The sequence below is a fragment of the Schistocerca serialis genome, chromosome 8 (assembly GCF_023864345.2).
Source record: "Schistocerca serialis cubense isolate TAMUIC-IGC-003099 chromosome 8, iqSchSeri2.2, whole genome shotgun sequence".
Classification (NCBI taxonomy): domain Eukaryota; kingdom Metazoa; phylum Arthropoda; class Insecta; order Orthoptera; family Acrididae; genus Schistocerca; species Schistocerca serialis.
In genome coordinates, this window is record NC_064645.1 from 327,935,286 (window position 1) to 327,962,878 (window position 27,593).

A 27,593-nucleotide genomic window follows, 5' to 3' on the forward strand; every position below is an offset into this window, starting at 1 on the left:
GTTTTAAAAAGATGACGATAATAAATAATAAAAGCAGGCGATAAAATCGGTGACTTAAATGGTAAAATGGCGGAAAATCGTGGAACTTAAAACATAGAACAAAGGGTTGATGATGCTAATAAAACACATATGAAGCAGACAGGTAAAAGAATAGACAGAAAATTAAAAAAACACGGCGACAGTCTGGTTTCTTTCAAATAACTTCCGGGACTTCATCCAGGCAACACTTTCAGCGACCGCCGATATTTCAGCGGGAGAACACCCCGCCATTTTCAAGGCAAACTGCAACGGACAGGCGGCGTACAGTATTACGAGCAGACAGATGGAGTTGCGATGGGTAGTCCGTTGTCTCCTGTGATCGCAAATTTCTTTATGGAAGACTTCGAGGAGTGTGCATTGGAGTCGGCGCCTTTGAAACCCGCCTGTTTCTTTAGATACGTTGACGATACTTTCGTTGTTTGACCTCATGGTAGGGAGAATTTGAATGTCTTTCTAGAACATCTGAACTCGATCCACCCGAACATTCGTTTTACGATGGAGGTGGAAGAGGATGGTTGCCTTCCCTTTCTTGACGTGTTGGTTAGGAGGAAGGATGATGGATCATTGGGACATGCAGTCTACAGGAAAGGTACTCACACCGACTTGTACTTACAGGCTAATAGTTGTCACCATCCGGCTCAGCGTGAAGGGGTACTTCGTATCTTGGTACACAGGGCACATGTTTCTGACGCTGAGACTTTGCCAGCTGAGCTGTCCCATCTTGAAGTTACATTTTGTCAAAATGGTTATAGTGATAGACAGATTGAACGTGCGTTGCGCTATCGACCAACTGTACATCGGGTGATAGATGATAATTCTGAGTCAACACCTAAGTCTACTGCCTTTTTGACTTACGTAGGAAACACGTCCAACTAGATCGGTCGTATTTTACGGAAATAAGATGTGAAATGTGTTTTCCGACCTCCATCTAAAATTAGAGCACTTTTGAGTTCCGTTAAGGATGATGTTGGATTGCGTAAGGCGGGTGTATATCGTATTCCTTGTAGCTGCGGCATGGCATGTATTGGTCAAACTGTCAGGACCGTGGCGGACCGATGTACTGAGCATAAACGGCACACAGGATTACAGCCGCCAAGTAGATGTGCTATTGCCGAACATTGCTTGGATACTGGTCATCCCATGTTATATAATAACACCGAGATATTGGCATGCACGTCCAGCTCTTGGGACAGTGTTATTAGGTAGGCAGTTGAGATTAAATTAGCGAGCAACCTCGTTAACAGGGATGGCGGTTTCTGTTTAAACTCTGTTTGGAATCCGACTCTCTCCCCTGTCAAAAAAGAAAAAAAAGAAAAAAAAAGAGGGACAGAATCAATGCTACCTCACCTGCGAATTCGTAGTCTCACTGTCGATAGCTCTGACTTTGGTCATCTTTGGTGGCACTAGTGTTCAGTGTGTGTGTTATCTTTCCTGCTTCAGTCCGAGAACCGAGGTTTTAATTTTGCATGTGCGCCGCCTGTCCGTTGCAGTTTGCCTTAAAAATGGCGGGGTGGTCTCCCGCCGAAATATCGGCGGTCGCTGAAAGTGTTACCTGGCTGAATTCCCGAAAGTTATTTGAAAGTTGTATACGCCAGGAGAAACTCAGGTCTCAGTCTGGTTTCTGTTCGCAAGAGATATAAAATTTACACCAAGCGACAGCATGGTTTCTGTTCGCAACACTTTGGAAAGACGAACAACACTGAACGTTCACTTGAACACTACACAAAAAAATTGGCAGAAATATGATATACAACAGCCGAGGGTTTGCTCCCGAAATAACAAACTCATTTGTTACTTTAAGCGTCCCATTTCCAAAACTAATTCCCGCAGCATCACCCGATTTATTTTATTTTGCGTAAAGAAAACTGATGTGAAAGTGACACGTTCCACATCATAACGAAATGTCGTTTTCATGATCTGTGGAACATGTATTAATGTATGTGTGTATGTATGTATATACAATATGTTGTAATTATGGCTGTTTCCCATCGAGTTAATGAAGAGGTGGTAGTCGCGTCGACACTGAACAGATGGCGGAGAGGTGGAAAGGAGGATCGAGTTCGCGTAGCGGACGGTAGATGGCAGCAGCACGGCCGCGGCGCGGACGGAGTCGCCGGCAGCGTGGCGGCGAGCGGCCGGCAGTCAGTAGTGTACGAGCGGCCCGCGATGGAGGAGGAGCTGCGGTGCCCCGCGTGCAAGCAGCTCTTCTGCAACCCGGTGCTGCTGCCGTGCTACCACGCGCTGTGCCTCAACTGCGCCGTGCACCTGCAGCAGCCGGCGTCTCTGGGGGGAGGGGGCGTCGCCGCCGGCGGGGTCGCGGCCGCGGGGCCCGTCGTCGCGGTCGGACAGGCGCCGCCGTCGTCGTCCGCGTCGACGGCGTCCTCGTCGGGAGGCACGGCGGCGGGCGACGAGGCGGGGGCGGCGGCCGGATGCGACTACCAGGAGGTGGACAAGCTGTCCATCCTGAGCGAGACGGACAGCGGCGTCGTGTGCACCAGCCGGCCCAACAGCTACGTGGGCACGCCCAACCTGCTGTCGGCGGGCGGCGCGCCGTGCGTGCTGACGCTGTCGTGCCCGGCGCCGGCGTGCCGCAAGCCCGTCTACTTCGACGAGGGCGGCGCGCACAACCTGCCCAAGTACCGCGCCATGCAGGCCATCGTGGACAAGGTGCTGGAGACGCGGCACGTGGCGGCGCGCTGCCAGCTGTGCGAGACGGAGCCGGCGGCGCCCGCGGCCGTCCTGTGCGAGCAGTGCGAGGTGCTGTACTGCGAGCAGTGCCGCGACGCCTGCCACCCGGCGCGCGGCCCGCTCGCGCGACACACGCTGCTCGAGCCGGCCGCCGGCCGCGCCGCCCTCAGGGCCCGCCACCGCGCGCGCGACGCGCTCTGCGCGCACCACGACGACGAGCCGCTCTCGCTCTACTGCCTCGTCTGCAAGGCCGCCGTCTGCGCCTCCTGCGTGCACGACTCGCGACACGCCAGCCACGACGTCCAGCCCATCAACACCATGTGCAAGGCCCAAAAGGTGAGTCTCCCGCAGTGCCGGTGCTACCCCGTCCCTAGTGGTTACCACCTTCCAGTGGCAGTCAACAAGTGCTTCGCATACCACACCCCTTCGCTTACTGCGTCTCTATCAGTGACAGTGAACGTGATCCATCCACTTCGTGGCTGCTCACCCTTTATATCTCGCTTTTTGTGAAAAACTGATTTCTGCCGTAGCCCGAGGTCGACGTTAGGCTGAAACCCGTCAATTTAAATGAAATTTACTTCGGCCCTTCCTCCGCACCCCCCCCCCCCCCTACCCTTCCCTGAAGAGTGATTGTTTGAAGCGTGGAAATGGAAAAAAATCTCAGTGGCAAATCTCACATATTTCACGACAAGTGAACGGGAATATTGAGAAACCCCACATGTGCAATAACCTAAACTTTCTAGGAGATACAACAAACATTCCAAGTCTTAAAGTCACGCTATTTTGTCGAAAACTGACGTTCTGATCCCGTGGCTGTGTTAAAAAATGCGGTTTCACTCTTACAGAGAAGATAACGGCAACCTCCACTTCTTATAATGGTATTTACTTATTTAAATAGCGCTGTTACCAGTTTCGAACCGACAGCTTCATCATCAGACGGCTTATTAAGATATATTTTTGTTACTTTACATTAGCTTCCAAACGGTGCTGTTTAAATAAATAGCATTACAAAAATGTTCAAATGTGTGTGAAATCTTATGGGACTTAACAGCTTAGGTCATCAGTCCCTAAGCTTACACACTACTTAACCTAAATTATCCTAAGGACAAACACACATAACCATGCCCGAGGGAGGACTCGAACCTCCGCCGGGACCAGCCGCACAGTCCAAGACTGCAGCGCCTCAGACTGCTCGACTAATACCGCGTGGCAACAGCATTATAAAAGTTGACTGGCTGCTGTTATCTTCTCTGCAAGAATCAACCTCTATCCTAAAATTATGTTGAAATTCCGTTTCTCTCATCATTTTTCGGTCAAACAAATGTAAACGGAATAATGCCAATGAACTGTACACACACGTGATACGCATTCTCGATGTTAAGTCAGAATTTATTTAGTGAACACGGGAGCTTTCTCGATATTTTGTAATAGAGACACATAAATCTAACCATAACTTACGCTTTGTTGCTAATACGGACAAAAATCAAACAAATTATGCCTCTTTTCCATTCTCTTTTGGATTATACTCGACATATAGTTCATTCTTTCACACATCTTGGCCAGTTGCGAAAGTCAGTGTAGAAGTTCTGGATAATTTCATCTTTTGGTAGGAATGGCAGAAATAGCCTTGGACTATGCATTTTCATTTCATTCATAGCCACGTATCGAATTTTCCCCCTGTTTAAAACAGTGCCGACAACATAAAATTTTGAGGAACCCAATACATTTTGTACATGTGGGTATTTCTCTTCCGTTTAGGCGAAGTTTAAAGTACAAAATCATAGGCAACACAGTTTTGTCAAAAAATGGACACGTGAGCTTCCTCAGTATTCCCGTTCAGTTAAAGACGGTGTATCTTGCTGAGATCATTTACGTAGGCTACGTAATACGCCTTGTACGATTGATTGATTACATATTGGCACTTATGTCTGGGTAAAACTGACGTCTATATTACACCGACAGTAAATTGTGACGTAAGTGCCATTGCTGAATAGTTGGTACATTACGTAATTGCAATATTGCTTATTGTTGAGTATTTAATAACAACGCCAGGTTCACCTAGAAGTAAGTACCAGTGTGTTATCAATCAAATGTACAAGAATTATTATGTACGTAAATTATTTCACCAATACTATATTCAAAGGTTACTTGAAAATGGCAATGAAAGGCGAAACATATCTGGGTGAAACACATACCGATAATTACATTGCAGCTATTCTGGACCTTCTTTATAACAATGTAACTCCGTCTGTACATAACTAGTTTGCATTAAAAAATTGCGTAGCTTTTCTGGTTCTACAGACTTACGCTGCAGACCGCACCATCGCAAAAGAAGGCACAAATTAGAAAACAAATACTTTATTAAGAACGTTGGAATTTCCATAACTGGAATTTGATTGTTTCTATGCGCCAATGAGGAAGTTTTTACAATTTAATTTTTGCAAAGACGAAAACGCGTTAAAAATGATATTTATTTACACATACTGCGCCGTTACCGATTTCGAACCGACAGGTTCATCTGCGGACGGCTGTTTACATTCGTTGTTGTTTACATTAGTTGTTAGCTGTTTTTTTAACAACTAATGTAAGCAACAACAAATGTGATACAAACGGAAACTACCGTCCGAAGATGAACCTGTCGGTAACCCTCTATTTGTATAATTAAATTTCATTTTTAACAGTGGCTGACTGGTGTTTTCTTCTTTGCAAGAATCAGTTTCTATTCGGACACAGCCTCAAAAATATCAGTTTTCGAGAAAATAACAAAAAGAAAGCTTTTGTTGTAAGTGCCATTAATACTCAGGTACTACGTTTTATTTGTAATAATACAAATACGTAAATGCAACATTCAGTTTTTAACGAGTAGAACTGTAGTAAACAAAAATCGCTTCACACACCTTTTAAGTTTTGGAAGTCCAGAGAGAAGTCCCGGTTGGATAATGGCAATGCACTATCTGCTATAATGCTGGTTTGAACTAATTTTTCCCTGATTTCGCACCTGGGCTGGGTCTAAGGACATGTAACAGCGTAGCAAGAACACAATATCACTGAAAACTTGTTTTTGAAGAAGAAAGGGTCCTTGGAACTTTTTCCATTACCACTCTTCATTTATCTGTTCTACCAGACGACTAATAAAAATGGAACGTAAATGATTACGTTGTAAGTCAAAATTAAAGAACCTCTGAAAAAATCTCACAAAGATGCACGTCCGTGAGTGTAATTAAATGAATAATCAGAGAATGAGCTTTCAACGTCTCAGTCGGTTTCATACTCAGACAGACACACAAGGATTACACCACACTACTAGAAAGGAAATATTTATAGCGATATCAGGTGAATGAGGCTAATGAAATACTACGAATATTACTTAAATTACCTGTCTCATCGACTAAGATGACTAAATTATTAGTGCAATACATATTGCAATACGGCGTACAGAGAAGACATCGGCCATATATAGATCCAGACTCCCTAACTCTCCGATACAAAATTTATACTCTTCTCAGATGAAATTTACATTTGTATTTTCTATAATGAAACTAGTGATAAAAGGAGACTGTCAAAGATTCAAAACGCGCGCGCATAGCGTCTTTGGATTATTACGGTCGCTACAGCAGCGATTTTTACTGTGGCAAGATCCCTAGATTGTTCCCCCCTTCCTGCCGACACTCCCGGCTCCCTTCTCCTCCATTTTCGTAAGGAGTAAAAGACAACTCTGAGACTTTATTATCTAATACAGGCAAAGTTTTCTCAAATAACGGCGCAGTTTTAGTTTTACGAACGAGACAACTGCCTCATATATGGCGCGAAGTAGACATTAGGCGACCCTTCAGATTAGTCTTTTGCTACAAACCTAACCTTTATTTCACCTTCAGATTTATTGGCTTCACTAACTTACAACCAAATTATCGGTTAGAGTCCACCCTCAAAATACTGTTCTAGTGACAGATTGATCGTAACGTATCTCGAGTTCTACGATAGGTAACAATTTGGCTGTGCTGGCGAAGACAGCGAATATGTTTGCCAAATAGACATAGTGTTAACATGTAAAGTTGCCCAAGGTCTACTTTCCCCTCGCAGTGACTGCACTTTCCTTCATCAATATGTAAAACTGCAGTGATGAATCCGAAATCTGTATTGTGTATATAACAAACAAATACCTAATGATTATCTTGGTGCATACCAAGTAAATAAAGGATGTTTCATAATTTAAATTAAAGGGTTCTAAGGGTTGTAAAGTTTTCATAAGGAACCCATGTCAGAAGATGTGCCATTTGGATGTAAAATAAGTTTAAAGATCGGATCAGTTTCAAATCTCCCGACTGGCGGTAAGCACACAGCGAAGACAATGATCTCTGAGCTGTGTGGTGTACAGCAGTCCAGGGAACGGGCAATGTTTGCAGTGCTCGTTGTCGGGTTGCCTTCTTCGAGACGATGGACGCCCTCTTATGAAGTCGAGAGTGCGGCGCGTCAGCCCAGCAAGTTTCCGACGTACACGTTTCTCGCAGCCGTTGTAGACAGGCGAAAATGGTACGTGCTGTCACAATTACGACAAGCACAGACGACGGCGCCCCCCACTAAGCTTGTGTGTCTACTGCGAAGGGGGAAATTTGAAAGAGTTCCTTCTCCAAATTTATTTTACATCCAATCGGTAAATTCCCGAACATGGATTCCCTCTTAAGGCTAAATCCTCTCTACAACTTTGGAGGCCTGTAATGGGAGATGTGTAACAACCTGTATATCGTAAATTAGCTGCTATTAAAAATGGAAGCGGTGAGCTGTACATAACTCTCCAATAAATATCACGTGTCAGATCTTGTCTTGGTTGTGACGGACGCCTCGCAGCAAGTGCCTGTGTATGCATTTCAAGTACGATGATTCTGTTGGTGACAGTGAACGTGATGTGAATCCAACAAAGAGCACTGTGTTGTGTTTGTAGCAACCATCGCTCGCTGCGAACTAACTTTATTTTATTGTGACAGGAAGTTTTAGGAAGGGATTTGCTGTACATCATGAATTATCGTGCCGTTCACTTGCTTGTACGGAGATTCTACGTCTTGTCGATATTCGTAAGAGTTGTTTTCGCCGTCTTCTGAAAGTGGAAAAAACATTTTACTCATTTCGTTTCCAGACTGATGGTGCACCGCTCGAAATCTTGGTTGTGATGACTGATTTACAGTACAGCCCTAGGTATATGTTGGAGTGACGGTTCGCTTAAGAATTGCAGAAGCCAACGAATGTGATTTCGAATAAAGGTTGTAGTAACATAGTTATATAGCGTAGTCAGCAATCAGTGTCCGCTCACTAGTAATTGCCATTTTTATTATAAATATGTGAACTGGAAGAGAAATTCATAAACACTGTATTGCACAGTAAACAAGTATCCAGTGAGCTTTCGGTTGACGTATGTACATACACTAATGGCCATTAAAATTACTACACCACGAAGATGATGTGCTAGAGACACGAAATTTAAGCGACAGGAAGAAGATGCTGTGATATGCAAATGATTAGCTTTTCAGAGCATTCACACAAGGTTGACGCCGGTGGCGACACCTACAGCGTGCTGACATGAGGAATGTTTCCAACCGATTTCTCATACACAAACTGCAGTTGACCGGCGTTGCCTGGTGAAACGTTGTTGAGATGCCTCGTGTAAGGAGGAGAAATGCGTACTATTACGTTTCCGACCTTGACAAAGGTCGGATTGTAGCCTGTCGCGATTGCGGTTTATCGGATCGCAACATTGCTGCTCGCGTTGGTCGAGATCCAATGACTGTTAGCAGAATATGGTATGGGCTGCCATGTCTCGGTCACCTCTTGTTCGCATTGACGGCACTTTGAACAGTGGACGTTACATTTCAGATGTGTTACGACCCTTGGCTCTACCCTTCATTCGATCCCTGCGAAACCCTACATTTCAGCAGGATAATGCACGACCGCATATTGCAGGTCCTGTATGGGCCCTTCTTTATACAGAAATTGTTCGACTGCTGCCCCGGCCAGCACATTCTCCAGATCTCTTACCAACTGAAAACGTCTGGTCAATGGTGGCCGAGCAACTGGCTCGTCACAATACGCCAGTCACGACTCTTCATGAACTGTGGTATCACAGCTACATGGCAGCTGTACCTGTACACGCCATCCAAGCTCTGTTTGACTCAAGGTTCAGGCGTATCAAGGCCGTTATTACTGCCAGAGGTGGTTGTTCTATGTACTGATTTCTCAGGAGCTATGCACCCAAATTGCGTGAATATGTAATCACATGTCAGTTCTAGTATAATATATTTGTCCAATGAATACCCGTTTATCATCAGCATTTCTTCTTGGTGTAGCAATTTTAATGGCCAGTAGTGTACATCTAAATTAAACTCCGTCCGAACCGGTCTCGGAAGGCCCAACGGTACTGTCTGACCTGCGCATCATCCACAGCCGGCAGGCATCACTGGTTGCGGATATAAAGGGGAGTGTGGTCAGCACACCGCTCTCCTGGCCGTTCTCAGGTCTCGTGACCGGAGCCGCTGCTTCTCAGTCAAGGTGCTCCTCAGTTATTGGGCTCAGAAGGGCTGAGTGCACCTCGCTGGTCAACGGCGGACGGCACACCCTGACGGATACCCATCGAAATACTGTGCAAGCCTAACAGTAATGTGATTGGAACCAGTGCTACCACTGCGGCAAGGCCGTTGCCATTAGCGTATATCACACGTCAATTATTAAGAATGCAAAGGCGGGGTGCCAAATCTTTTCTGGTTTTTAATTATCTTTAGTGACTGTCACGGTTCCACCCCCACTGTCAAATGAAACTCGCATCTCAGAAAGCTCTTTAGGTACGATGTTTCTGCCAATTAGAGTGAACGTGGTTGAAATAATGGCCACCTTTGTGCGCTGCAAATTCTCTGACGACACGTAGTTCCAATTTTCGAGGATGGGTATTACTTCAAATATTGCTTGGGTGGGTTGTTTGTTCCGTTTCGTGACGCCAAATGAAATGTTATTGGAACAAGTTTTTTATTGCTTATTCACTGTCGTAATCCTCGTGTAAGTAATGCTCCGCCTTTCTTGTACTTTCTATTACTTGTCGACATTTTGATTACTTGTTATCATCTTCTTCTAAAGGTGTAAAGCATGTATTTATTCAGTACTGCAATTTAATTTTGTTGGTATAGTAGACGTAAGCAATGACACATTTGAAACCCTTGTCGGCATTGGCGGTTTGCTTAACTCGTTGATACACATTCTTTCTGAACATGCAGGTGTTAGCATTTAGGTCTAAGATTGAATGCGAGAGTAACGTCTGCCCCGTCTCCTCCCGGTGCAACTCCCCCAGTCTCCATTTCTCTCTCACTCTGTTTCTCTCTCTCTGCCTTCCCACCCATTCGTGAGCAAATTATAAAAACAGCGATTAATTATAGCGTAGTATCTGCTCACCATTGTCACTTCTGTATATATGAAAAACTAAATGGTCGTTTCTACTGCGATTCGGAATTAATGTTAAATAGTATGTCCTCGACATGCATAGTCGCTTAACCGATCCACACATCGAAAGGATGTTATTGTTGTACGTCCTATTGCCATTAAGGGTGAGAGAGATCAAGCAGTAGATCGGACTGAACAAAGTCGAGGACAAAATTGGTCCCGACACTTTGAAGGAATCATCGCAGCACTAGATTTTTGTCCTTGAAGGAAACCACGGAGGATGTATAAAGATCGCAGGATGAAGATCGTAATTCCAGTTCTTCCGAATACGTATCCAACGGCTACTCCACTCTTAAAGGTGATGTAGTCATGACTTAGTTCTCAGAATGAAGAAAGACAATGTCGCACCATCTAGTACAGCCCTGTGGTGTTCAGAACGACACTTTGCGTCGATGAGCGATTCACATTCTACCTTTTGCGCTTTACCCATAAATTCACGCTATCACACATCTTCACATGGTGACGTAACTGTCTTGAAAGGACCGAAAAGTCTATGGCTGTGGGTACTTTTCATTGCACTTTATTTTAAAGGTCCTTTACGCAGCAAATATTGAAGCGAGTCACTGATTAAAGCTGCGTTTCCAGACTTATTTTCAGAAATTAAACTACGAATTACATCGCAGGTGCTGGTCTTTAAACTTTCTCTTATTGTGCTGACAGAACGAATCGAATAGATGCAAACAGATTTAAAAACTCACTTTTGGCCTGCAAAGTTTTTCTTCCGTAGTTTCGTAGTCCAGTAGCCTCGAGAAGATTTATCAGTCTAGAGTAACAGTTTTTGGAGATTTTTTTGGGACGTACCCTTATCTTGTAGATTCTGAAAAGAAATCGTTGTAAGATGAACTGCTGACGACTTGCATGCGTGAAAGAACTGCGAGAATAGAGATATTTGTAGGAAATTAGCTGATCAGAACTAAGAGCACATGCTGAATGACGAACTCCCATCTTGGAGCATCTGAATACCTGTTTTGTGCGAATTACAACTTTTGCGTTCTGATGTTTTTTTGAGAAGTGCTTCGGAACGAGGCTGCAGAATTACGCTGACGAAAGTTTGCTGTAGAACTAAAGATAACGTTTAATGTCTGTATGTGGTAATCTACAACAGTACAACGCTGCTAGAGGTAGAAGGGTGGATTCACCCACGCAGAAAGATATCGTGACAAAATTCTTTTATTAAATATAGCAGGCTGTGATTAACAGCGCTACAACAGTTTTTATTGACTGTGGACTAGCGTTCGGGAGGACGACTGTTCAAACCTCCGGTTCTCGGCCATTCAGATTTAGATTTTTCGTGATTTCCCTAAATCGCTCCAGGCAAGTACCGAGATGGTTCCTATGAAAGATCACGGCTGATTTCCTTCCCCATCCTTGACACAATTCGAGCTTGTGCTCCGTCTCTAATGACTTCGATGTTGACTGGATTTAAACCCTGTCTTCCTTACAGTTTTTTTGACTTTCGCAAGGGATTTGATAAATTTCCACTTGTAAAAGCTAAACTTAACGGTGTGTGTGTATATGGCCAAATAAGAAGAAACGCCAATGGGAAAAGCAGTGTTGTACATGTACCAGAAAGATGACGATTGGACAGTTATTATTAGAGATGTATAGAAATGAATTTATAAAATCAACGGCAAATCTATGCAACTAACAGCCAACGACGCTGTTATTGGCAGAGAACCATTTGGAAAAGTACAGGACACTGAAAATGGTTAGCTCTCCGGATAAATAATAAGCGTGAGTCAGAGATGTCAATCGTTTAATTGCTGCCTAAAGTTAGAGTGATGCATTTCACAGTAGTTTTGTAGAACTGCGACTTCTGTGCTCTCAGCTGCTTGCAGTGCGATGGACTGCGAGGAACAAATATAGATTTATGCGGTAAACCGTGGAAGTGTGGCTAACCGGTGCCGATAAAACCAAAACCGCCACGGGTGCCGATTAATTGACATTAGAATGTTGGTCGACACATTACCAATGCACTATACACGCAGTGCTGTGAGGCCTTTATTTACTCAGACTACTCCAGCCTGAAAGGAATTCTCCCTGTAGAATTTTTCGAGACGAAATTTCTCATTATACAGGATGATTTTTTTCCACCATGTACAAACTCTAGGGACTGATCGATGACAGGTCACTGAACAAAAAAGGTCCAATGAGCTTATATCCGGGAAGGATAGTTTCCATGCCAGAGACCATTTATTCAGTTGTGAAGTGAATGGTGGAGCCATTTATGGTCTGTTGCGGGAACTACGTACAACTCCCAGAAGGCATCTTCATCAGATAGTTAAGCATTTGTACTGAATAAGTCTCATTTTTACTGTAATTGATGCATAGTACAAAATATGTCTGTAGTGGGCGCACTATGTGAGGAAGATGTTGTTCCTATGTATATTCGTTTCACAAGCTATAACCTCCATCACACTGTGACACGCATTAATGCTAGTAGATATTTGAAAAAAAAATTAATTGTTGGTAACTTATGTAATCAAAGCCAACGGCCTTGCCGCAGTGGTAACACCGGTACCCGTCAGATTACCGAAGTTAAACGCTGTTGGGCGTGGCTTGCTCTTGGATGGGTGACCACTCGGATCTGCCGAACGCTGTTGGCAAGCGGGGTTTACTCAGCCATTGTGAGGTCACGTGAGGAGCTATTTGACTGAGAAGTAGTAGCGGCTCGGGTCACGAAAACTGAAAACGGCTGATAGAGCGCTGTGCTGACCACATGCGCCTCAATATCCACATCCAATGTCTCCAATCCGGCCGGAGTGGCCGAGCGGTTCTAGGCGCTACAGTCTGGAACCGCGCAACCGCTGCGGTCGCAGGTTCGAATCCTGCCTCGGGCGTGGATGTGTGTGATTCCTTAGGTTAGTTAGGTTTAAGTAGTTCTAAGTTCTAGGGGACTGATGACCTCCGAAGTTAAGTTCCATAGTGCTCAGAGCCCTTTTTGAACCAACGTCTCCAAGCGGCTGAAGGTGGCACGGTGGTCAGTCGGTATCTTTGGGCCTTCCAAGGCCTGGTCGGACGGAGTTTAGGAAATAACTAACTTACGTAATCAGTATTACACTCTTACGAAATAGTAATCATAATAATGATATTTTAAAAACAGTTTAGTTTCGTGACCAAAGTGCTATTAAACTTCCTTCAGGAAAGAACATTTTATCACTCAGGGGGTAATTACTCCCATGTTGGGAACCACTGGTGTAATACGTCACAGCTGAGCACATTGTGTGCAAACACCTACAACATACACTTCACATCCTAAGATTGGTACGTCAGAGTTCTCTTAATCCCATCTTTCAGGTTATAGAAACAGATCTCCCATAAACTCTTTTGCTCCAAGTCTGCACATTCTATTCCTTATGCATCTCATGCTAAGATTTACGTTCGTGATATCGAATGTCGTGTATCCCTGTACATTTCCCGTACAGCGAAACCTTGTGGTGGTCGCACATAATTCGGTGTTGTTGAAGACAATACCACTCTTTTGAGAACGCCATCTTATTAATTCTAATTGTCATTTTGTCTTTACCTACGATAATATTTTGTAAATTTCGTAGATATATAGGATTGTGGATACTTGCCACTTCCCGTTACAATCTCGCGGGCAGCGTAAGAATAATGGCCGCTCTAGTTCGTGTCTACAATCTGTAAACAACGTTATCTTGTCTTAGTGGCCCGTACCAGAGCAGTGCGTACAGAGACAGCAGCATCTCTGGTACCCTGTGATTAATAACGACCACGGACAGTTCATAGATGGTTAAGCTAATCATTCTTCCCTATTTCGAGTATAGGTTTTAAGGGCAATCTGTTTCCTAGATGAACTGTCGTCCCCTGCTATCCCACGCATGTAACGATGTCTTCAGCTGGCTTCGCTCACAGCTGAACATATCTGATCGTTCGTTTCCTGTCAGTTCCAGCCGCGTTTCCATTCTATTGTGTGTTCCTGTGCGTTCGATCCAGCCTCCATCATTTTCACTAAAAATAAACAGGAACGCTTAAAGGGGAGTTGTGTGGAGGGCAGAGGGTGCGTCAGCGATACCCTAGCAGAGCAGCCCATGCTGCGTAAACAATCGCCTGCCCCCAAGTATCACTCGCGGTCGCTTATCGAATCCAGCTCAGCTGCACGGAAAACGCAGTGGTCTGTGTCCGGGAACGCCCACCACATTGCGTCCCCCCTCAACGGCCCACACTCTGTCCTCCCGCTCAGAACTGTCCCTCCCCCCCCCCCCCTTTTCCTCTTGGCCTAATCCGTTCACGAGGTGATGGTTTCGTGTAGCAGATACTGTTATAAAATGCCTTCTGAAACGACTCGTTTTCCAGTTGGCAAACGGAAGCGGCATTGCTATGATATCTACAACTACGTCTATTTCCATATTTCGCACATTCATAAAACGGGACGAAATTCATTGACTAAACTCTTCACGGTTTTCTGCCATAGCCTTTTTCACCCTTGGGTTGTCACGCAAATGATAGTGGCAGATTGCTTGACAGTGACATCTACATTAATACCTCACAATCCAGTGCACAGTGCGTGGCAATGGGTACATCGTATCAGTTACTTGAAGAACTACAGCAACCAGCCACTTGATTACACAGCTTTATTTATGCCAAGATGCATTTCGGTCTTTCACCTATCTTCAGTTTACGTAATATAATGCATGGTTTTTGTAAATGAGGATTAACTGCAGGATATCTGAGAGATCCTATGAACATGTTTTCCAGTTGCAAGGGAGGTACACTCACGTGAACGAGGAGATAAAAGACCTTTGACAGTGACTGAGGTATCAGCAACAGACTGTTGGTCCGCCAGCTGCCATTATCCCTATCACTTACAATGCGTATATGTCGTTTTACCTACTGACTTCTCTCTACGGCTACGGTTTTGTCGCTGGTTCGTTGCAGAGGCCACCACGGTTCTGGAATTACTTTCATCCAGTCTGTTCACAGATGAGGCTACCTTTACGACCGACGGTGTCGTCAAACTTCACAACACTCACTTGTGGTCTACGGAGGGTCCCCATGGTATAAACGCATCGAACCATCAGTATCAGTTCAGCCTCAATTTTTGGGCGGTGATTTTTGGGACCGTCTCGTGGGACCAGTCAGCCTTCCACAACACCTTACAGGCGAGACATATCTACATTTCCTTCTTCCCCTGCTGAAAGACGTGCCTTTAGCGGTACGAAGAGTAATGTGTTTAACTGCATGATGGAGTTTCTGCTCACAGCTCTCTTGAGTGTGGAGGTAAAATACTAATACAGAAAGAACAGAATCAATTGTCTGTTATGTTCTCATGTGTGTTTTCAATTACTGAAACGTACGCTGCTGTCAAAGATCTTTTATCTCCACCCTCAAATTGGTGTATCTCCGTTGGAACGCATTTGCGATATGTCCGTATGACCTCTTTTGGTTCTCACGAATCGTTTCCTGTAGTTTGTCCGCATTTAGCAAACTGATCTTGTATCAATACTGTGTTTTTGCCGAGTACATTTTAAATGCTGCAGCTGTCCTGTCCAGAATAAGAATTCGTTTACCTTCCACGTTACTCAATTTGTGTGTTTACTTTAGATTAATAGTTCAACGCACTTCTTGTTATTCTGTTAGTAGTAGCCCCTTTATCCGTGTTTATATGCATATCAACACACTTTTAGCCTCACTGAAGCGACGCAGCATTCGCTATGTGTTTGTGTACGGCAAAAAATACATCTGAAATAAAGTTAGAACTTACTTGTACACTCACAAGCTACTTCTGAGGTCAGTTGCTCTTATCGAGTTGATACTGTCGCCCTCAAAAGTTGACGCGTGTCTCTATATGACTGAGAACATGAATGTTGTCATATTCCTTGCTTAATATACACTAAGGTGACTAAAATCATAGGATAGCGATACGCACATATACAAATTGCGTTGTATCACGGGCACAAGGTATAAAAGGGCAGAGCATTGGCTGAGCTGTCATTTGTATACAGGTGATTCGTGTGAAAAGGTTTCCGAACTGATCATGGCCGCACGACGAGAATTAACAGAGTTTGAACGCGGAATGGCCGTTGGATCTAGACGCATGGGACGTTCCATTTCGGAAATGATCAGGGAATTCAGTATCCCGAGAGCCATAGCGTCAAGAGTGTGCCGAGAATAACAAATTTCAGGCATTACCTTTCACTACAGACAGCAAAGTGGCCGACGGTCTCCACTGAACGACCGAGAGTAGTGGCTTACGCGTAGAGTTGTCAGTGCCAACAGACAAGCAACATTGCATGAAATAACCGCAGAAATCAATGTGGGATGTACGAAGAACGTATCTGGCAAGACAGTACGGCAAAATTTGGCGTTAATCGGTTGAGGCAGCAGACGACCAACGCGATGCATTTGCTAACACCACGACATAGCCTCCAGTGCGCCTCTTGGGCTCTAGACCGTGTCAGGTGGATCCTAGGCTACTCGGAAACCATGGCCTGGTCAGATGAGTGCCGATTCCAGTAGGTAAGAGCTGATGGTAGGGTTCGAGTCTGGCGCAGACCCCACGAGGCCATGGACCCAAGTTGTCAACGAGGACCTGTGGAAGCTGGTGGTGGCTCCGTAATGGTGTGGGCTGTGTTTACATGGAATGGACTGGATCCTCTGGTCCAACTGAACCGATCATTGACTGCAAGTGGTAATGTTTAGTTACTTGGAGACCATTTGCAGTCACACAACGACGGAATTTTTATGGATCACCATGCGCCACTTTATTGGGCCACAATTCTTCGCGATTGGTTCCAAGAAGTCGTAACGCAGAAGTTACGCTGTCAAGTGGGAGAGTCTCGACCTCCCGCTCTATAGTCCTGATCTTTCCCCGTACGATTATCACGCCTTCGGTCCCTTAAAAAAGACCTTGAAGCCTCACAGATTCCTGTCGCACGAAGATGTGCCGCAAGCAGTTACAGACTTTTTCATGCAGCAGGCCATGGTGTTTTACCAAACGGATAATCTCAGCCTGGTACGTCGATGGGATTGTTGCCTCAATGCTCAGCGGGATTTTGCCTGATTTTCATACCGATTCTGGGCTGTGCGGCCTTAGAACGGAAACTTTAAAATCGCCCCTATATATAGTAACGTAGGAATCTTAATTTTGTTTGGACTGGGAGGTAATGGTTCTTGAACACATCAGTCATTTTACAAAACGCGGCTCTTGCTTTCTCAATAATGACTTCAATTTGTTTCGAGCTATACCACTGGTTGTTAATGTTGGTTCCTAGATAGGTGTATGTGTTCACTTGCTCAGTAAGTTTACCATTAATGTTTCAAGGTCAGCTTGGTATGTCTTTCTTGCTGATGACCATTAATTTGTTTTATTTATGTTGATTCCTAGGCAATAACGCTCATTGTTGTAGTTGATTCGGGACGCGAGATGTTGAAGAATATTTAAACTGTCAGCAAATATTACAGTATCATCAGTGTTGCGGAAATCGTTCAGTTTCTCTCCTTCTTCGACATTTTTAAGGGCGTCTTTTCTTTAAAGATATATTCGAAATAAAGATTACATAACAATCTCAGAAAATAACCCTGTCTCACTCCTTTCCTTCTAGTACACTTTTATGCAACAGCTTTGTATATATCTCCTCGAATGGGGAATGACAGTCGCTAAAACACCTAAAACACCGAAAGTTTATTCAGTAGGAACAGAGTTCAAATCCCATTCCGATCTCGGTTTTCCGTGTTTCTGTCTGAAACATATCATGCGGCTCCCGGAGTGCTTTCGTGCGCAAGGCCATTCCCCAGTTTTTGACCGACTGACAGACTGCTCCGTCGCTATAGTGACCTCAATGTGGGCATTACGTTAATATCAAGCCAGCGTCCCATCTTTCGAATCGAAATATCTTATCGCCAGAGATGAAATATTGCAATGGTTCTTTGTGTCCCGCAGAACGTGAGCGGTAATACTAACGACTCTGGCATCGACAGTGCACTGTTACTCAAACATATTAAGGATTTCAGATATAAACGTGAGTGAACTCGATCATTTATACTTAAAAGGGGCATTTAAAGTGCTTTCCGGTTCTTTGAGGCACACCGGAAGCATCGTCGATAACTGCTGACGCATTTATCTTTGACTTCACCGTTTGTAGTAGAGTTTATGATTGTGAGCTTGCCTCCAATATAAGAACATTACATGTTATTACTAGCTCGTACCTTGTGGAGACTACTGAAACGGAATATGTTAAAGATTAATGACACTGCAGTAGCTTTTCTCTTCCTGAAAAGAAGAGTTGTGGAGCGGTTGTAAAGAGCAGTCCTTTGCTCATTTGTGAGCTGGGACGAGAATAAATAAGACTGGATGATGAATACCACCTCTTAATATGCAGAGGCGAGCGTAGATAAAACAGATTTTTTTCGTACGTAAGTAAAACAGAAGTCATTGGTACTGTAATCAGTTAATCCCTTTATCAAGAAAAGAGTACAACAGTGTTGTCTTCACAAATCTTTGACGAACGTTGTTAAATCCTGGGTAACAAATTCAGTCATCAATTATACGTGCTTTTTTCGTGTTTTTAGTTCTGTCGATAGCGGCATAGAATTTCTTTTTCTGAACTTAGAAATGGGCAGTAGAAAGAATCAAATCTGTGATTGGAAGATTATGAAGATATACCAGATTACGAATCAGAACTCACCACTGTATTAAGCAGTACTGCAGAAACTATGGTTTCATCGTCGGACAATAGATGTAAATAGAAAATGAATACATGCCCAAGTACACTATCCGATCGAAAGTATTAAGTAATTATGACATTAATAAGGGGTGTGTCAATTTTCACCTTTATGACTGCTTGAAGTATGCTGGGGACACTTTCAGAATAGCGTCTGCCTTGATGCTATTTCTCCTAAAGAGCCTAAACCAGAGCAAGTAATTGATATTGCAAGCCGGGGTCTGGAATGAAGTCGGGGCTTCAGTACAGTCAATCGTCGTCTCCGAACTGTTCCTGTACTCTGCGCTGTGTGCTGTAAAATGTAATTAGAAATGACTGTTTTAAGGGGGCGCGGCTACCGTAAATGTGACTTTTTTCAAATTTATTTGAGTTCAGTACAGTAGTCAAGTCTAGTAAATTACAGAAAATTTAAATGACTAGTTTCGGTGAAGCTCAGTCACCATTATCAAATGTAACAAGTATAATTAATAGCAGACTTATTTCATACTTGTTACATTTGATAATGGTGACTGAGCTTCGCCGAAACTATTTTATGTAAACTTTCTGTAATTTAATGTGACTAAGGCTTGACTACTGTACTGAAGTCAAATAAATTTGAAAAAGCTATAAAGTGTGTTCGTATTCTTACATATTTAGTGTTTTCTTAAGTGCAATAAGGGGATCGCATCCTAACCACAGGAAATTTTTGCGTTGTTCTATACGTGAATGAAAAAGGGCCAGGGTTGACTAACAGTGCTACGAAACACTACCGCCATGCACTGTATCGTGATTTTCGAAGTACACAGGGTGTATCAAAAGGTATGTTGCAAGACTTGATGGCTGGTACACAGGTGCCACATGAGCATATTGTACTAATAAACTAATGTTTGAAAACGCTTCGTTCTCGTGCTAGAGTCTCTGAAATGTAGAGAAGAACGCAGGCAGTTTCGATCACACAAGTTAGACAAAGATTAAAAGAGGCAATGCACTCACATCAAATAAGTTTTGCATCACCCCGGTTCCCAGAACTCCTGAAGATAGACGTTGAGTGTGGATATAATATCACAGATATAGCCCCTTTGACTGTTCAGAGATGTCACTAAACCCGCCCAAAGACGTAAACACCATGCATGAGCAGCGCCTATTAGACGGAGGGGGTCCGACAGCCGATCAGTTCCAGTCATTCCACCGCGCTGGAGGTACACGGTTCGTGTTGTCTGTAGTTAACCATGCTTAGACGGTCAATAGCGCGGTTCAATCGAGTCCGCATTGTTTCTTCGAGCCAGGAAGGGATCAAAACAAGTGTCCAGGCGTCTCGTTCTTCGGACATGGAGGAGATACAGAGAGAAAGTAACTGTCGATGAAATGCCTCGTTCAGGCCGCCCAAGGGCTACTACTACAGTGGATGACCGCTACCTACGGATTATGGCTTGGAGGAACCCTGATAGCAACGCCGACATGTTGAATAATGCTTTTCGTGCAGCCACAGGACGTCGTGTTACGACTCAAAATGTGGGCATGAGGCTGCATGATGCGCCACTTCACTCCCGACGTCCACGACATCATGCAGCGTGGCACAGACGGGCCCAACAACATGCCGACTGTATGGCTCAGGATTGCCATCACGTTCTCTTCATCGATAAGTGTCGCATATGCCTGCAACCAGACAATCATCGGAGACGTGTTTCGAGGCAACCTGGTCAGGCTGAAAGCCTTAGACACACTGTCCATTAAGTGCAGCAAGGCGGAGGTTCCCCGCTGTTTTGGGGTGGCATTATGTGGGGCCAACGCACGCCGCTGGTTGTCATGGAAGTCGCCGTAACGGCTGTACGATACGTGAATGCCACCTCCGACAGATAGTGCAACCATATCGGCAGCATATTGGCGAGGCATTCGTCTTCATGGACGACAATTCGCGCCCCCCATCGTGCACACCTTGAGAATGACTTCCTTCAGGATAACGATGTCGCTCGACTAGAGTAGCCAGCATGTTCTCCAGACATGAACTCTATCGAACATGCCTAGGATAGACTGAAAAGGGCTGTTTATGGAAGACGTCATCCACCGACCACTCTGAGGGATCTACGCCGAATCGCCGTTGAGGAGTGGGAATATCTGGACCAACAATGCCTTGATGAACTTGTGGATAGTATGCCACGACGAATACATGCATGCATCAGTGTAAGAGGACATGCTACTGGTTATTGGAGGTACCGGTGTGTACAGCAATCTGGACCACCACCCCTGAAGGTCTCGCTGTATGGTGGTACAACATGCAATGTGTGGTTTTCATGAGCAATAAAAAGGGAGGAAATTATGTTTATGTTGATCTGTATTCCAATTTTCTGTACAGGTTCCGGAAGTCTGGGAACCGAGGTGATGCGAAACTTTGATGTGTGTACATTGATGCCAAGAAACACAAGTTTCATTCACTTACAGAAGTTGGTCAATATGGGCGCCACAAGCTTCGATACATTATGTGCGTCGCCTGATGATGATTTTCCGAGCTCTAGGAAAGATTCCCGGCATAACAGAATGATCCCAGCTGCTAGTTGAGTCCGTGCCACAAGATCTTGTGTTAAGGTGTCTCGTAAGCCAGGGTTTCGATGTACCCTCAGAAATGAAAATCCAGTGGTGTCAGGGCCGGTGAGCAAGAGCCTCTTCCTCCATTCCGTCTGTTGCCGAAGGTGCCATTGAAGTCGCCACATCCCACACTGTAGAAGTGTGCTGGAGCGGCATCCTGCTGGAACCACATGACACGTCGAATGTCAGACGACCCCTCGTCCAACCACCTGCATAAGACCTCTCGCAGAAATACAGTTTAATTGGGAACGTTTTCACACATGGGCCTGAGGTACGAACTTATGACTCAGAGCGATCGAAATTTACAGTGTCTCCTTTACTCCTTTCCTACATTGCCTACGTCCATATATCAGAGACGCTAGCATACAACGAAACATTTTCGAACACAAGTTTATTAAGAAAATGTGTTTAAATCTCTCAACCATGACGCTTTGTAACATACATTTTGATGTACCCTGTATACAGCGGTGTGGAGCTGGGTTCTTAAACTAGCCCTGTGGAGGACTGATGGCAGGTGTAATACAAGCAGAGCACGCTCGCAGGTACTCCCACGCCACGGCGAGGCCTTCCTACTGCGGCGGGTATGTAGGACACGCCTGGCGATAAGCGTAATGAGGGTTTGGCGCGCAAAGCAGCTGTCCTTGTGCGCCGCCGAGGCCGTAGCGTCGCGATAGCACCTGCCGGTAAACGCCGGCTCGACAGAGGTCTGCCAACAGGTGCCCGGTCCTACGGATAGAGGAAACCAGGGTGTTTCTGGATGTCTAGATTGTCTAAAAGCTTTCGATTTAGTACGATAGTACACTTTTCTAAGTACACTACTGGCCATTAAAATTGCTACACCACGAAGATGACGTCCTACAGACGCGAAATTTAATCGACAGGAAGAACATGCTGTGATATGCAAATGATCAGCATTTCAGAGCGTTCACACAAGGTTGGCGCCGGTGGCGACACCTACAACGTGCTGACATGAGGAAAGTTTCCAACTGATTTCTCATACACAAACTGCAGTTGACCGGCGTTGCCTGGTGAAACGTTGTTGTGATGCCTCGTGTAAGGAGGAGAAATGCGTACCATCACGTTTCCGACTTTGATAAAGGTCGCATTGTAGCCTATCGCGATTGCGTTTTACCGTATCGCGACATTGCTGCTCTCCTTGGTCGAGATCCAATTACTGTTAGCAGAATATGGAATCGGTGGGTTCAGGAGGGTCATACGGTATGCCATGCTGGATCCCAACGGCTTCGTATCACTAGCAGTCGGGATGACATGCATCTTATCCGCATGGCTGTAACGGATCGTGCACCCACGTCTCGATCCCTGAGTCAACAGATGGGGACGTTTGCAAAACAACAACCATCTACACGAACTGTTCGACAACGTTTGCAGGAGCATGGACTATCAGCTCGAGACCACGGCTGCGGTTACCCTTGACGCTGCATCACAGACAGGAGCGCCTGCGATGGTGTACTCAACGACGAACGTGGGTGCACGAATGGCAAAACTTCATTTTTTCGGATGAATCCAGGTTCTGTTTACAGCATCATGATAGTCGCATCCGTGTTTGGCGACATCTCGGTGAACGCACATTGAAAGCGTGTATTCGTCATCGTCATACTGGCGTATCACCCGGCGTGATGGTACGGGGTGCCATTGGTTACACGTCTCGGTCACCTCTTGTTCGCATTGACGGCACTTTGAACAGTGGACGTTACATTTCAGATGTGTTACGAGCAGTGGCTCTACCCTTCATTCGATCCCTGCGAAACCCTACATTTCAGCAGGATAATGCACGACCGTATGTTGCAGGTCCTTTACGGGCCTTTCTGGATACAGAAAATGTTCGACTGCTGCCCTGGCCAGCACGTTATCCACATCTCTCACCAACTGAAAACGTCTGGTCAATGGTGGCCGAGCAACTGGCTCGTCACAATACGCCAGTCACTACTCTTGATTAACTGTGGTATCGTGTTGAAGCTGCATGGGCAGCTGTACCTGCACACGCCATCCAAGCTCTGTTTGACTCAATGCCCAGGCGTATCAAAGCCGTTATTACGGCCAAAGGTGGTTGTTCTGGGCACTGATTTCTCAGGATCTATGCACTCAAATTGCTTGTAAATGTAAGCACATGTCAGTTCTAGTATAATATATTTGTCCATTAAATAGTCGGTTAGCATCTGCGTTTCTTCTTGGTGTAGCAATTTTAATGGCCCGTAGGTAATACAACGTAGTGTTCATCAGAGACAAAAGTAATGTCAGGTGTGCCACAGGGAGGTGTGACAGGACCGCTTTTGCTCTCTCTCTCTCTCTCTCTCTCTCTCTCTCTCTCTCTCTACATTGGTGTGCAAAACTAAAGGACGAAATCTGCTATATCTGAGATGTATGAAAAAGGGAACGGCCACCCCTCGCGCTCCTCGGACACGCGTGCAGTCTACATGACCCCTGTACGCTTTAACACCGCGAACTTCCGTGCCGCAGTCACGACTGTACACCAGATGGCGGTACCAGCGCTGGCCAAGCCGCCGCTTTCGAGGGACCTATTTGAGTCCGCACAACACGTGACAAGAAAATAGTATCACGAATATGCCGCTGCTGCAGCTATAAAGGCCACCGCGTGGACTACACGATCCAGTTCTTCCGGCTTCGAGAGCCTCTCCTGGCATCCTGCGGATGCTGCTCACCTCATCGTCTCAGGACGCTCTCGAAGTCCGTCGTAGGGACCGACGCCGCTGTTCTCATCTTTCATCGTTGGTTCCTCCTTGGATTTAGACTGCATTAAGGATAAACTTATCCATGCCTGTGTTGGGCCCGATCGGAACAACATTGTCGGGGCTTGGATTATTTCCCAGCAAGTGTATTCGCCTACGAAACTCCTAGTGGTGTTACTACATACTACAAACAATCAGGCGGCTTCAGATAGCAGCTCTGTCAAGCCTCAGTGAAACTGGTTGGAGGCAAAATAAATAATGCGACTGTGACTGTCATTTTGAATAATTGATTCGACGTACTTTTGCTGTCAGTAAACTTGTTGAAACTTGATCACAGTTTTCCCAGTGTCACCTTGAAGTACACCCCAAAACTGACATCGCATGGTGCGTAACTACCGAGTGACATAGCTCGATGAAACTTTCGCCATGCATAGAAGAACTCCTACAGTATTGTTGATAATGCAACTGAATTTAATACTCAATGACACGAACAGAGACGACAATTACGCTGAAGTCACTGCGACACCTCGACATTGCAGACGACGGGACTTAGTACTCAGTAGCGTGAGCGACCACCAGGCAACGTGCTCCAATGCTAAGCACAAGATTGGCAAGCAGTTCTTCTGGTAGGCCATTCTGTTTCTCCATCAGCGATGTTGGTAACTGCTGGATGGTTGTTGGTGCATGTAGACGTGCTCCCCATCGCATTCCACACGTGCTCGAAGGGATTTAATGACGAGAGAACGGACAGGCCAGTACATTCGCCCAATATCCGCTCTTTCCAAGAGCGGTCACGCTTTGTCATCCATGAAGGCAGGGCCAAGAGCACGCCTGGAAATATGCACGTGGGTAAGGAGTACAGTGTCACAGTAACGTTGGCCACTGAGTGTACCGTTAGTTTTCCAGGTTAATACTCCCCCGCAACAGCGTGCTTTCCCATTCCAAAACACCTGGGCCACCAGAACCATCATGTTCGACAGTGTTCCTGGGTGCTTTACATTTTCTAGCGTTTCGCCATGTGAACGTACGTTCTGCATTGTCGAACACGATCGTTTCGGCGGTCAGTGTGTCATGTTATGAAGAAGCATAATGTTGTATGGGCGTACTGACCTTCAAATCTTTCAACGCGGTACATTCACCGGTCAGAATTATTGTGACAATATTCTCCTTTCTTACCTGCTTCTTTTCAGGGGTGCATTCGGCCTTGACTTCATTTTTATGGATGACAATGGGCGAAAGCACCGAACTGGGTTAATGGAGGAGCTCTCCGAATGAAAGGATTTCCGGCGAATGGACTGGCCTGCCCTCCCTTCGACTTAAATCCCATCGAGCACGTGTGAAATGCGGTGGGACGATGTATTACAGCACGTCCACATGCACCAACGGCCATCGAGCAGTTGCCACATTTGCTGGTGGAGGAATGACGCAGCCTACCACAAGAACTCCTTAGCAACTTTGTGGCCAGCATGGAACCATATTGCAGATCGTGCTCTACCATCTGTGATAGTCAAAAAATTAACAATCATTCGCGCCTTTTGTAATATCCAGAGAACCACCAGCTATCAAGTGACTTCGTTGTAGTTGTCTTTGAATAAACGATTCGTTTCTATTCGCCCCATTGCGTATTTATTTTAGTTTCCTTTTCTGCTATGCCGTAGCAGTTCTTCCTAAACGGTCCAGTCACATTAATGGGACCACCGCATATGGCAGCACTAGCAGAGGAGGGAACGTAAAGCGTGTCGGGTCACACTGACAAGGCACAATACGGAAACAGAACGATATATCTGGCGTTCATAAGGCCATGATCGCTGGCTTTCGGACCAACTGTGGAAACACTTCGGAAGCGTTTAAGTTTGTAAACTGTTCGTGTGTCGCCGTGGTTAAAGCATACCACGCATGGCAAAATGGCGCTATCCAGAACCGGCGCCGAGGCAGCTGTGGTGAACCAGGTGCCATATATGACAGGGTGAACGACAGTTGCGGAGATGTGTACGGGCGACTAGACGTGCAACTGTCGAGCTGGTGTCTGCCCAGATGCACCAAGAGGCTACCAACAGTTTCTCCTCGGCAACGTTTCAGAGAACGTAGCTGCGTATGGGCCTTCGCAGCAGGCGCCTGGTTCATGCACCCATGCTAACTGCTGTCCATTGGCTGGAACTTACACGCCAGTACCGCAACAGGGATTCCCACTGAATGGCGACGGGTGGCCTTTTCAGATGGCTCGCTTTGTATGCTCCAACGGAAAGATGACTGTTCACGTGTACGGCTCGAAACGTCTGAAAGGAAACGCCATGCAACAGTTATCAGAAGCGACTAGGCCTGGAGAGAGAGTACGGAAATTATATTAAAGCCGTCAAGGAGTGCTTCCGAAAGGACACCATACACATATAAATATTCTGTGAGGATGCACTCTCTCTGCCTAGCTCTTGCTAGATCTGCGCGAGGCAACGAGCAATGAGTATGGTGGACAGGAAGGGGGGGGGGGGGGAGAGAGAGAGAGAGAGAGAGAGAGAGAAGGGGCTACGCAGGTAGTGTGCGACAAGTTAGGAATTGGAGTTAGAGAGGAGGTGTACTCGGATAGCCAAAGCGTTTAAGGCGACCGCTCGTGTAAAGCGGGAACTCTGCGTTCGAGTGCAGGTATGGCACAAATTTTCACTTGTTACCATTGAATTCATTTCAGTACCCTTGCAGCCGATGTCATATAAATGTACGGCTGCTTGATCCAGAATGGACCTATCCGAAAGAACAGACACTATACACATTTATAAATGCAGATGCTGGACAAGCCTGCAGATGGTGCTGCATCTACATCTACATCCATACTGTCCGCAGCTCGTGATCGTGCGGTAGCGTTCTCGCTTCCCGCGCCCGGGTTCCCGGGTTCGATTCCCGGCAGGGTCAGGGATTTTCTCTGCCTCGTGATGACTGAGTGTTGTGTGATGTCCTTAGGTTAGTTAGGTTTAAGTAGTTATAAGTTCTAGGGGACTGATGACCATATATGTTAAGTCCCATAGTGCTAAGAGCCATTTGAACCATTTTTTTACATCCATACTCAGCAAGCCACTTGACGGTTTGTGGTGGAAGGTACCTTGAGTTCCTCTATCGGTTCTCCCTTCTATTTCAGTCTCGTATTGTTCGTGGAAAGAAAGATTGTCGTTATGTCTCTGTGTGGGCTCTAATCTTTCTGATTTGATCCTCATGGTCTCTTCGCGAGATATACGTAGGAGGGAGCAATATGCTGCTTAACTCCTCGGTGAAGGTATGTTCTCGAAACTTCACCAAACGCCCGTACCGAGCTACTGAGCGTCTCTCCTGCAGAGCCTTCCACTGGAGTTTATCTATCATCTCCGTAACCGTTTCGCGATTATTAAATGATCCTGTAACGAAGTGCGCTGCTCTCCGTTGGGTCTTCTCTATCTCTTCTATCAACTCTGTC

The 27,593-nt window shown here is 45.5% G+C and overlaps 1 protein-coding gene across 1 annotated transcript in view; it reads left to right on the plus strand.

Annotated features, from left to right (window-relative positions):
- Positions 1 to 2,013: 2,013 nt before the first annotated feature.
- Positions 2,014 to 27,593, plus strand: part of LOC126417002 (E3 ubiquitin-protein ligase TRIM9-like) — an 87,557-nt gene continuing 61,977 nt past the window's right edge. The window contains exon 1 of the mRNA XM_050084889.1: positions 2,014 to 3,063. Coding sequence (XP_049940846.1) covers positions 2,014 to 3,063 — 1,050 coding nt within the window. The remainder of the gene's footprint in view (positions 3,064 to 27,593) is intronic.